Source organism: Betta splendens, chromosome 1 (assembly GCF_900634795.4).
Source record: "Betta splendens chromosome 1, fBetSpl5.4, whole genome shotgun sequence".
NCBI classification, from domain to species: Eukaryota; Metazoa; Chordata; class Actinopteri; order Anabantiformes; family Osphronemidae; genus Betta; species Betta splendens.
In genome coordinates, this window is record NC_040881.3 from 1327763 (window position 1) to 1340888 (window position 13126).

The 13126-nt window shown below is 44.4% G+C and overlaps 2 protein-coding genes across 2 annotated transcripts; one reads left to right on the top strand and one right to left on the bottom strand.

Moving 5' to 3' along the window:
- Positions 1-73: 73 nt before the first annotated feature.
- On the bottom strand, positions 74-10500 carry wipf2a (WAS/WASL interacting protein family, member 2a). The gene is made up of 8 exons (XM_029160308.3): positions 10032-10500; positions 6371-6514; positions 5814-5946; positions 5487-5594; positions 4669-5304; positions 3321-3566; positions 2155-2256; positions 74-1854 (listed from the first exon to the last, which is right to left on the bottom strand). The coding sequence occupies exons 2-8, from the start codon at positions 6431-6433 to the stop codon at positions 1811-1813; spliced, it is 1332 nt and encodes a 443-aa protein (XP_029016141.1). The 5' UTR covers positions 6434-6514; positions 10032-10500; the 3' UTR covers positions 74-1810.
- A 1126-nt stretch (positions 10501-11626) lies between these two features.
- On the top strand, positions 11627-12505 carry mrpl21 (mitochondrial ribosomal protein L21). The gene has a single exon (XM_029160533.3). It carries the CDS (start codon positions 11636-11638, stop codon positions 12293-12295), a length of 660 nt encoding a protein of 219 aa, XP_029016366.2. The 5' UTR covers positions 11627-11635; the 3' UTR covers positions 12296-12505.
- The last annotated feature ends 621 nt before the right edge of the window (positions 12506-13126 follow it).

A 13126-nucleotide genomic window follows, 5' to 3' on the forward strand; every position in this document is an offset into this window, starting at 1 on the left:
ATGTGATGTCAGCAGTGATTAGACAAACGTTTAAATCAAAGAGACATCGGACAAAGGAGAGACGTCGTGCATGTACCCTTCTCCCAAACAGGAATATATTTATTTGAAATCTTCTCAAACGATAAAAACATGGCTGAATAACATGAAATGACCACAGGGTGAGAACAAATGTGACGAGTGAACATCCAGGAAGGACGAGCAGCTTTAATGTGTGTGTGTTGGCTCCATCTTGACGTTTGTGTCCTGCTGATGTTTTATGAACTGGATCGTTGGTAAAACCTCACACGGATCCATTCAGCACATTCACCCTCAGGGTCAAATATCAGACGCTCTACAGTTCTGCTCTGGCAGATAAAAGCTCACGCCTCGACAATGTTATAGCTCTGAATCATTTCTCTTTCCTATATTACAGAAACTTTTTACAACATAAAAATAGATCAATAACTATGATTACCATATTCATTAATGTAAATATACAATATTTATTGCATTCTCAAATATATTTGATTCTTCTTAACTTTGTTTTCATCGGGTTCACTCAATAAAACAACTGGTACCTATCAGCGAGCACAGATTAAGGCAAAACCAGCAGGAGGCGCCGTGAGAACAGACACCTGAACAACCACTGCTATTTGTTCATTCACCGCTGAATATGTCACGAGTCAAGTTTTAAAAAGTTAAGAAAGGCCTGCTTCAAGCCGTTTTCTGGCACTTGAGTGTTTGGTTTTTTGGTTTGCTGCCACCACCTACAATCAGATCTGGTCCTTGCATAGCGATTTCTCAACGCATCCGTCACTGGCTGCGAAACGCCACCAGCAGCAGAGCTGAAACCATGGGTTCATAACAGCTTAACTGGAAGATCAGTTCTGCCAAAAGTCCTAAATGTTCCCTTATAAACACCTCAAATCTCTGCAAACCTGCAGCTACAATCGCCTAAACTTGGTCCATTAATCAAACATCATTGTAGTGTTCAGAGGAAGATGCTGGTTTGTGAACTACACATCAGGATCAGGTCTCGGGTGAACCCTGTTAGTCTGCTATACAACATCAACATGTATGTAGTTTGACATGGGTGCATCAATGAGTGTCATGCACAGTGTCCTGGTTCAGAAGATAACCTGAAGATGGAAATATAAATACCCCCAGAGAAGACGTAGAATAACCAAGCAGGCAAGGCTCCCGACACAAATTGGCAACTGTGATGCATCAATGCATTTTTGTCGAGTGTGCAGCTCCCGGGCTGCACGCTTTTGGCACACAGACACAGACAGTTGATTCAATGCACCCCCACCCGGCACAGCTGAAAAAAAACTGACAACATACAGAATCACCTATTCACCCCACAGTATTGGCATAGTCGGCTTTGTGGGAAGATTCCATTTGTAGTCTTTAATTCCCCCCAAAGATTAAAGCCGACACTAATAAGAATAAAATAAACAAACTAAGAACTCAGAATTATAAAAACCACCGCTATTATCAATGTAATTGTGAGTATGAATTTAAAAAAATGATGGAATGGAAGAGTTTGAAGCTTAGTCCTGATATGTAGAGTCAACCAAAGCAGGAGCGCTTGCGGTGGGTCACAGTCAGAAAGGTGGAGTCTGCTCCTCCTCCGAGTGGGGTCTATTATTGTCTTGTGCAAAGACAGAAGGTGACTGAGTGGCGAATGTGCACTGTGTAGTGTTAACCTTGCTGCGTGTAGTGTTAGTGTCTTAGTGTCTTCATGTTTGTAGTGTGTCTGTGAATCGAGTGCTTCTTCACCACTCCCTCCTCACCGTCCCAGTCGGACACATGCTGCCCTGAGGTCCGTTCACCTGCCCACAGGCGGCGCTGGAGGAGCTCCTCGCGACAGGGCTGAGGGCAGAGGGTACGACACCGGTTGGTCACGTATTTAAACAATCAGCTGTAGCTTTATCCAAGAACAGACAAGCTTCAGCACTAACACAAGGTTGTGAAACTCAAATACAAACCAGGAACTAGAAACTAATGACACGCTGGAGTTCACAACAGGCGCGAGTTACAGCTGGATTAAATTATCCTAAACGATTCTTATTCTGTAAACTGCTGCTGCTCTGCTTCAGTCCTATAAAAGGTCTAAAGCAGAGCGTTTCTGTGAACCCACATCCGAGCAGAGCTGGGAACCGGCTCTCTTACCTCTTTCAGTTTTGCTGGGGTAGTCCTTGTGGAAATGCTTGTACTCTTCAGGAGGTGGAAGGTCTTCGATGGGGTGAAAGTTGAACTTTGACTCAAAATCATCTGAGGGTATGAAAGAACACGAAATGTCAGTTTGCACATATTTACAGTATTTATACAGTGTTATTCATTTATATTGATGCTGGAACCAGGTTTTCCTCCTTGAAGAACCTAGTTTCAGAGACTGACTTGCGTCCAACCAGAGTAGAGCGATGAAAGAACAGCACTCTATCCATTTAATGGATGTGTGTCGTCCTCACTCATAGAGGAACTGGTTTGCCCAGACAACAGTTTGTTTTGCAAACTAGCAGCAGTAGCTGAACAAGAACAGAGCTCCAGGGGTGAGAACAGGTTCACGGTTCCACAGTTCCAGGGTTCCGGGGTCTGTAGATGTGAAAGCACACAGCCTCACCTCTATTGACACACAGCGTCTGCTGTCAGTGTCAACTATACACAAACATGGCAGAGGACGACAACGACAAAGTCAACAACAACAATGACAAAGACAAAGAGGACAACAACAACCACCCAGAGCTGTGGGTCAACTGAAAGACAAGCAGATGAAACGACGAACACTTTGCTGTATACTGGAACAATCAAAACTGAAAAGGAAAACATATAAAAACAGCAGTCAGGGTAGAGTTCACAGTTTGGGTTTCAACGCCATCGTTCGATGACCTCCCAGCTCCTCTGAGTCGCATCCCTGTCCCTGTGTGTGGCGTCGGCCTAGAAAGAGAGAGCTTCAGCCTGCGCTAGTATCGTTCCACTACAGGAAACAGGGTTTGCATGGCTGCTTAATTTGACTACCACCATTTATTCTACGGCATCACCTCCAACACATCAAGACCACAAACAAAACTAGGTTAACAACTCACCGACTGAGGTTTCAAGACAGAGCCTAAAGTGAGAAGGAAAAGAGCTGGACAAAGGCAAAAGTGGTAGACATAGAATTCACAGCATCTTGTTTCATGGAGACAAGAGCAGTGAGTAGGAGCCTTTAAAATGAGCACAGGGAGCCGTATTGTTCTAAAAACAGTGGCGGCTGGTTTGAAATGTTAAACACAGATGTATTAGTAGGTGTGAACGGTGAAGACCTCAATGAGGAGGAGGAGGCGATCCAGACTCACCCAGGATTGATTTGGAGGATGGCATGGAGGAGTGGCCATTCCGGATGGGCGGGGGTGGTGGTGGGGGTCCAGCCGGGGTGCGTGAGGAAGAGGACGATGGGATGGAGGAAGAGGAGGGAGGAGGAGGAGGCTTTCCCACTCGGCTGAGAGAGTCTGAGACCGCGGAGCTGTTTCCGCGATAGGGGGGAGGGGGAGGAGGCGCGTCGCGGCCACCGTTACGAGAGCCTGAGGAGGGAATCTGGGGAGCTGCACACACACACACACACATACACACACAGATGAGCTCTTATTTGCCAGTTAAAACAGATAAGAGAATGTTTGTCATTTTTTGTTTCATAAAATTACACTCATGACTTTTTTTTTCTTCTGTCTTCTGTGTTTTAGTCTTCTAATTAAAACAATCTGATTGTTCTGTGGTTTCCTGCTTAAACAGTTACGATGCTTTTGATGCAGCCACAACTAATCTTTTAATGAACAGCGTAGAACAGGCCCACTAATAAATGTGTCACGTCATGGAGTTAATGCAAATGTAGAGGAAAAGCAAAGGCACGAATGTGAGGAGGAATGCTGGAATATTCCACAGGACGTCAGGAATGCAGAGAAACCAGGAGGCCTCGTAGCGAAATGCTTCCCTGTCCAATCACAACACAGCGCCCAGCTAAATAACGCCGTCCTCTTTGGTCTGTTCACTAGTTGAATTCTGAATATGTTTCCACAGTTCAGCTCCGAAGAGAAAATAAAACCATTTAAGAGTATCGGAAAACAGAAATCCAGCATTTCTTTCAAGGTCAACTCTGGGTTACGCGTCTAAAAACATGGAGTCTGAGCACGTGATCACGTCAAGGACTACCTTCACAGCGGGGGGTCAGAAAACGCCTCGCTTTGCCTTCATCAGCTGAGAACAACGGTTCTCAGTCCTCTGCAGATGTGACACTGGTGCGATGCAAACGATCCAGAGCTGGCGCAGCATCCAGTGTCTCATGACGGTCCTCAGTGTCTCAGACAAACAGTCCCAAACTCATCCCAACAGCCACAGCTGTGAAAAGCCGGGACTCTGGCCTCTCACTTTCTGTTTTATGAAACCGTACGACTAGAAAGATCATTTACAAGTGGCCCCCATTAAGTGGTTGGACAAATGGATGAATGGACCTTTAATGACATTTAACCTGCAGAATGACCCTGAAAGCTTTACACCAACGAGGTTCTCAGCATTTCATGAATAAAATTAAAAGGCCCGATTGTGCCGATGATAAAATTTGCTTTCATTTGGATAATTTAACACAAAGTGTTGTTTTGTTTTTGGGTCCTATCTTGTAATCTGACCCTTCTAATGCTGACTGTGGTTTACCTGCTCTGCGTCCCGGGGGCTCTCTAGCGGGTGGAGGTGGTCTGGGAGCCTGCTGAGAGGATGGAGATGGTGAAGGAGGGGGTGGAGGAGCGTGGCTGCGTCCGCCTCCAGAGGTGGGTTTCTTGTGCAGGGAGTTGTGCCGCTGTGGCAGCTCAGGGGCACCGCCCCCGTCTACCTGGGCCGACCCGTTGGAGACGCCGCCTGGTGTGTGTGATCTGTAAGGTGGAGGAGGTGGAGGTGCTGAGGAGCCACTGGTTGGAGGTTTGCTGGAAGATGGAGGTGGCTTCCCAGAGGTGGGAGGGGTGGGGCCTCTGTTGGGTGTCGGTGGGAGAGGCTTTTCTCTATTGCTGGGGGCAGGTGGGGCATTTCCACGGCCACCTTTGCTGAAGGGCGGAGGAGGGGGAGGGGCGGAGGTGCTGTGCTTCATCCCACTACCTGTGGAGGAGCCGCTGCTGCTACTCGATGGGCGGGAGATGTCGGGGAGCGAGGGCCGGTGTGAATGCTGCTGCTCCGGAGGAGACGGCTTTATAGCTGGGCTGGGTGTTGTTGATTGGCCTGAGAGGGGACGAGTAGCTGAGGATCGGGATCCTGGAGGTCTGAGCGCAGATCTGCCCACGGTTCCACCAGATGGACCATCTTAGAAGAGAAACAAGACTGGGTGTTTTAGTACAACACAATAGAAGTACAGACACCTACAAGCATGAAGATCAAACAGCCAAGCCTGGTCAGCAGTGACACTTGTGACATTATCGCAGTGTCACAATAAAAATCTAATAAATAAATAATTAAGAATAAATGTAACACAAAAACATTTTTACCTCCAACTGGACGCAACTTTGGCACTCCACCTTGAAAAAGACCTCCCATACCCATAGGACCACCGCCTCCAAACCCTCCTCCACCTCCACCCCCTCCTCCTCCTGATTCTAGTGAAAAAAACAGACATGACAAATTATGAACAAAAGTAACATAAAGACACATAAGACAAGAGCTGGTCACAATGACAGGGATGATATGTTGCCCCAGATCCAAATGACTGCTCCTGGTCCCACTAAAATATTATATTATATATATGTAGTGTCTGATGTTTAATGGGTCAGCTATACAAAAAGGTTTGTGTGTGACATGAACGTCACATGACTTACTCTCTATAACGGGTGCACTCCGATCATTGACTGCAGCAACCTTCTTCAGCTTGGCGCCTTTGTGGATGTCTGACAGCAGCGCTCCCCTGCCCTTGGACTCCGACGCTGTCAGCTTTGGGGGAGTGGTGTTCGCCTGTGAAAGCAGGTAAAACGGGCCACACTGGCCTAAAATGATCCAATAATAATAATAATAATAATAATAATAATAATAATTAGGTCTGGTCTGCAAAAGGTTTAAATTAGAGATCTCCATGGAAAACCATTTAAAGGAAGATACATACAAGCCACAAAATTCACTAGTTTGTCTTTTGTTAGTTAGTTAGGTTTTTTAAGAAGTTCAGCTGCTCAAATTGCCATTGTTACTTGCATTGCAGTGTGTTCTGGGTAACAGCTGATCTTGGTAACTATACTGTGAGAGACATAATTGACATCTGTTTCACTGTTTTCATTTGAGACCAAACAAAACATTAGAAGAGATGAAAGTACCAGACGGCATCAATTCAGGACGAACCACAACCACTTGGACCTACTGAGCTACACTGACTGTCCTCACTGACCTGGTTAAAGGTGGGTGGGGGTGGGGGTCCTGGGGGTGGAGGCGGAGGTGGAGGATTAGGCATCCTGTCCCTCTGTTGGCACTTCTCTGTTCAGAGTAAAGACAACAGCTTCACCGTCTCCACTGGGACGACGCACTCAGGCTCCTAAAACACAAGAAACGGCTTCTATCAAACTGCAAATGAGGTTAGTTAAAACAATAGTGTTAATGCTGAAGGAGGCGAAGGTAGAATCATATGTACACACACACAGCTGTGCCCATATAATGGAAAGAATCAAAGCTTTTGGTTGCAGCTTGAAGATGGAATGCGCACAGGCAAAAACAGAGTGAGCTGCTAGCATCACGCTACGTCAGCGTGTTCTGTTCAATACGTCTGTGTGTGTGTGTGTGTGTGTGTGTGTGTGTGTGTGGTCCATGCATTAACAAGTGGCTGAAATCAGAGCTGAGACCATAATGAACAGCAGTTGAAATGGTTCTCTCCAGAGAAAAGAGTCAGCAATTGAAAAATCAACAGCACTTCTACAGAAGCCACCAGCGCCTGAAGAAACAGCTTCAAGAGCCTTTGGCCAGAAGAGCACGTTTCAGGATACGATGGAGTTAAAATGCTTCGTTCCATCTCACAGCAAGTCTTTCTTTATCCACAGGGGCCTTTGAAACGTCACGTCAAACGTTACAATTCAAAGACATTTACAAATGAGAACAACAATATTCATGGGTAAGGTATTTACTGGTGGAGGAGACGCTAGCCAGCTGTACGTGGCTTGGTGCCAACATCTTAGACCAGAAACTCAACGTCTCCCAACACACAATAAAGAGAAAACACCTGAAAAGGCTGAGGAGCCACGCAATTCTTGTTTTCCTAGTTACGTGCAGATCCCTCAACTAATATTTAATGCGGTTCAGTTATCAGACAACTCAAACAGATACACTTCAACTAAAGCAACAAAAAACTGCGTTTAGTTACTGTGTGTTTAATATTGCTGTGAAATTCTGAAAACCCATCTACAGCCTTAAGGTGGTTGGCTTTTAAAGACTGAAGGCAGCGCGCCCCATTACAGCATGTAGAGCTGTCCAAACATGTCAGGGACATATTTAATTAATAGCTACATGATCAGACGATGTGTCCAAGAATGTCTGGCATGAAAAGGCAAAGTAACCGATCAGCACCCTCCAAAACCCATGATTATGGGGAAAGGTCTTCCTTTAACCAACGCCGTACGTAGCTCTACACGCCTCCAGATCCAAGAACTGATCAGTAATTCTGGTTTCTGTTTCTGGTCTTGTGGAATAAATCAAAGCTTTTTAATTCACACAACATAGATCAATCATACTGCTGAGTTTACATTAGACCAAAACATAAAGTACCTTTGTCCAGCATCATAAAGCCTGTGATAATATATTAAATCTGAAATCTCCCAGCGTTCTGGCCTCTGTTGGCTCATGATAACAGAGGCCCCACCCTCTCATCCTCCACTGTCAGTCTGCCTGGCTGCTGTAGGGGCAGGTTTTCAGGAAAACCAAAGGAATCTCGCCTAGCAAGATCTGCTGTCAGTGACGTGGTTGAAACAGAGAAGCGGAGTAACAGAGACGGAAACTTACAAAGAGGGGGGAGAGTTTACCAAAACCCTTCAAACTCTGCTGAGTGTGCACGGATTAAAGCTTCAGGCACAAAGTTTACATTAAACCTGAACACCTTTACGAACAACTCACAGAATATCTCCTTTTAATAGAGACGTGTTAACCTTTAACTTGGTTCAATGATAATGTAATTGAAGATCACTGGCTTTTGTTTTAACACAGCTTTTGATAATAATGGTTTTAATTTGAGTTACATATAACACAAAACATTGGTTTCAGGTTTGCAAACTGATATTCAAGTAATACAGCATACAGTTAGGACTAGTTTAAACTCAATCACAGCTTATACGCAATTACTATTAACTGACAATCTGCAGCTGACAATACCCTCTATTGCTGGAAAACGCATTTTCTTCTACTCTAAATTGCAGTTGAATACGACACAGAAGCAGTTTTTTTTTCACTGACAAATATTTTACAAAAGTATTAACAGATGTAAGAATTGAGACCTTCAGGAGATCAGGAACAACAAGTCTCTTCATGAACAATAATTTGAGTGTGCTGTGCCCTAGGCGGTCCTGAGTGCAGCAACCCAAAAGCTGTGCCAATATATCTAAATAATAGACTCAAACTGTTGTGTAGGAAGTTTGATCCAGCTTTATGTCAAGGACTGATACTTCAGGACCAACCTGAAACATTCAAAGTGATATCAAAGACACAACACAAACAGGAGATACCACAATATTGGTCTGAAAATTGTTCCTTAGCAAACTATACAAACCTGTTAAAGTTTCCATAGCTACTTGGATGTTAAGACGAGAAAAAGTTAAATGGCATGTGGCAGCTCAGAGGACCGCAGTATTAAAGGACAAGCCCTGCATGCAAAGTTGAGCCTTTCTTATGGAAATCCATTGCAGAGAGTGTAAAAAGTGATGGCACACCTCTGTCTTTGGACCCGACATTTTCACAGGGAAGCGACATGTCACCCCAGTGCAGCATGTACAATTCTACAGTTAGACTATTTGTATATAAAAACTATAATTACTTTAAAACAAATGTAAGAAAACAACAAATATTTAAGGAAATAGACAACGTTCAAGTCTAACTAGAAGAGTAGTCATGCATTCTTGGTGTAAAAAAAACCCTGTGATCCATTACTGCTGCAGCGCATACCTACATACACAAAAACACAAATCTGGTAGCCATTACACTAATAAAACCATCAGGTCCTGACCTATGAACTCTATAATCTGACTAAGCCTTTCCATTAAAGATCAAAGTATAGTCAAGCTCTAACTGGGTCACGATGGCAGAGGGCTTAGCCTCCATTAAACATATCATCCAAGGAGCTGGTAAACAACCATCAAATGGAAAAGTTTCCCCCACATCAACAGTGTGACGCTGCACTGTGGAATACAGTAGGGGAGGGGGTGCAGTATGAGGAAATGACATGCATTAGTGATCAAGGAAATGCAGTGAGCTGCAGTCTGGGCCTGTGAGCCAGGGTTTCTAGGCTTTTTAAAGGGGTTGCACTTAGAGTTTTAGACAAAACACATCATGCAGTTGCAAAACATTTCACTGTGACCTTAGGCCACATCTCATTATTTACTACTGATAAATATCAGAAATGTTGGCAACATATTATGACATTGACGGACAGATGGTTTCAAACTAGCTACATCTGAACAAACTGGACATTGGTGATAAAGCTTTTCGATATATACCATTAATTAGCCCACATACAGCTAACGTTATTAAGTGTACGACTATTAATAGCGTCAAAAGAAGCAGGTCTTTGCCCTTCAAGCCTTGCGGACTAGTGCTACTTGCAGACAAACCTGCCTGCATTAGTAGTGTGTGTGTGAGATTAGTGTCAGATTACTACACGAAATTAAGTGTCTACGTGCTGCATACATCAAACGCGCAGGACTTTCACGCAGACACAGGGACAAGCAGCTCAGGGCGGGATTCGTCAGGCTCGGCGAGGTTTGTGGCGTCTCCAGCCGCTCCCTCTCAGGTGAACCTCGCCTGAGACGAACACACCTGGCGCTAGCTTAACTTAGGAGGAGCTAGCTCCAACTTACCGTGCTTCGAAAAGCGTAGTCTCCCAAACAACATGAATGGAAAAGTGTCGTTGTGGCAATTCTTCCTCAGCGCAGTTTGGCTAATACCAGAATGGGGGGGTGCTGGAAAGTCGCGGGGATGTAATTAACACCAGCCGAAATCAGGCACAGGTTAGCCGGCTACGTTGGCTAGCTGTCGACGGGCTAGCAGGTGAGCTAGTAGCGCTTCTGCGGTTAGCCGTTAGCTTGGAGCTGTTTACTTTCCAGCTGTCAGTGTCAGCGCAGTCCGGGGCGCTCGGAGATGTACCTGGTCTTTAAACACACGCCCGAATGGGTTTAACAGTCGATCTTAGCAGTTTAAAGTAGCTACACAAAGTTTACCCGCTCCCCGGACCTCCGAGCAGAGCCATACTGCCGCTGACAACGTTTTACTCGGTCCCTTCTCAGAAACACGGAAACCGAGCGGCAACAAAATGGAGGAGGTGCTGCGTTCACGGGCTGTCGTTATTCCCTCGTTGTTTCACAGACCCACCACAGCGAAAAGACTGTAGTTGTTATAAGTCTCACTTCTCAAAGAATAACAAGGTAAAATACATTTCTATACATGTAATTATTATCTATTAAAACGTCAGATGACGCATTTCATACATTTACATGCATATATTTCAACCAACCCAAAACAAAAAAAGAAGTGTACTCAAAAATAACTTTAAAACTTCATAAATTAACAAAAAGACTTTAAACAGACAAAAAATGAAAACAAACAACGATGTAGTGACAGAAATTTAATTTTTGTGTCACCTTCAAAAGTTTTCTGATGATTGTAACATAGTTGTATGTATGAGTAAGAGTGATGAATCAGAATACAGGCCTGTAACCTTGTTGTATGGTGTCAGCAGACAAAGGAACTGAAGAAAAAAGGAACTAGTAGTGGAACTGAGCAAGACCAAGGTGTCCAGGGACACAGTGTGGAAATTGTGGAGGACTATAAATATTTGGGAGTATTTACTGATTTACTGAATTAAATTGGGCTAAAGGACAGATGCTTTACGTAAGAATGGCCTAGCTTTCAACATAAATAGTTTGTCAACAATCAACCTTTTAAAATGTCAGAAATTGAAAGTACAGGAAAACATTTATAAATACAAGTATTTGTCTTTATTTATTAGTTTTGCGACTAACACGGTAGATGGCGATAATGCGCCTCTATGCAGAATGACCCCACTGTTAAATAAACGACGAGGAAGACCAACTACTTCCACAAAGGAGGACAATATAATATCAAGGTTAAGATTAGGACACACAAAGCTTAATAAGACATTACGTTTAATGGGAAGACACCAGTCGGGGCAGGTGTGATTTTTGTCAGGTGGAGGAATCAGTGAAACACGTGGTGTGTAACATTTCATCAAGGGACAGTTTTACAGCACGGGGGAATTCACACTACAGCACATACTCGGTCGGTCAGGAAGTTATAGGGAACTAGTCTTGTTTCTGAGGGAATCGCAAAGCTTGGATGGAAGTTAGCTAGTTTTTTTTAATTAAATTATTATTTGTTTATTTATTTCTTAAAAATTTCCCTGATTGATCAACTCTGATCCACACTCCACCATTAGGTGGCGGTAATGCACCTTTCAGTTGATTGCCACCCGCCATTTAAAAGACAAGAAGAAGAAAGCCTGCTACTTCCTGGCAAGATGGCGGTAAGCAGAGGTTGTGTGGGACTCTGGAGGACATGCAGCACGTTTTTACCAAGACTTGGGCTTCTGTTTCCCGCTGGCGTACGAACACAAAGCTCCGTGAGTGGCGACCCGGTGCCCCGGACCTCCCTGTCTAGGCCGCCGTGGCTGGAGCTGCCGAGCGTGATCTCGGAGGAGGAGGAGCGCCACCGACACGCTGCGGTGGTGAGCACCGTGAACCAGCGGATCCACCAGCAGGCCTTCGGCCGATTGTTCGCTGTGGTGCACTTTGCCGGTCGCCAGTGGAAGGTGACGGACGAAGACCTGATTCTCATCGAGAACCACATCGAGGCGGAGTGCGGGGACCGGATTCGGATGGAGAAGGTGCTACTTGTCGGTGCTGAGGACTTCACACTGGTCGGTAGGCCTCTGCTGGGGAAGGAATTGGTCCGGGTCGAGGCCACTGTGATCGAAAAAACAGAATCCTGGCCCAAAATCCACATGCGCTTCTGGAGGAGACACCGGTACCAGAAGAAGAGGATCATCGTCCAGCCGCAGTCAGTGCTGCGGATCAACAGCATCCAGCTGGCCCCCAGGCTGGCCTGATGGACTAGTTCGAATGATTTTACAAACAAACTGCGGGTTTATTGCTTCTGAGTGAAATGAAACGTATAAAAGGAAACAATCGGGTCAAATATATTGTTGACGAACTCCAGAGGCACTTTAACCAGCAACCAACACAGACTCTGACCTCCCTCAGAGTTTAGCAACATGCTTCTTGGTTGTTCATTCTGTAAATAAATCAGTTGCTGCATGGCTGTGACTCCAGTGTTATTTCGTGGCACGTTAACAACAGGAAGGTGTTTCTTGACCTATGATCTTCAGTGATTAAGTAACACGACTTAAGGATTGAGTCACAATTTTATTAGCAACATGTCTGGTACTAGTTTCTCCATTGTAAATACAACAGATTATTACAGGAAAGGCAGTTGTTAATCGAATTAGCAGCCAGTTTTAGTTAGTGTCTATATTGAAATAAAATAAGTTAGCAGAGGTTTAATAAGCAGCTGCAACACTCAAAATAATGAAGGTCCTCAGTTTTTGTTCTGTAAATAAATAGTTCTGCAGACATGTGACAGATACATTTTGCATTTGGTGCAAGGCAGGAAAGGAGAGCAGTATTTATTAACGATACTTCACTTCCTGTCAGATATAAACCTCGTATGCTACATTATTCGCCAACTTCAGTTATGGGTACTTTGGAGATTAAATTATAACGAATGTGATTCATGTAATGAGATTCATGTTTAAAAGCGTTTAAAACTATGTGTCAGGGGAATGTTCAGAGGAAGCAGTTTGTATTTCTTAAGAGCATGTATTTAATACTCAGAATAATTTGAAGTAATGCTATTTTAAACAAACTTTAAGCAGAGTATA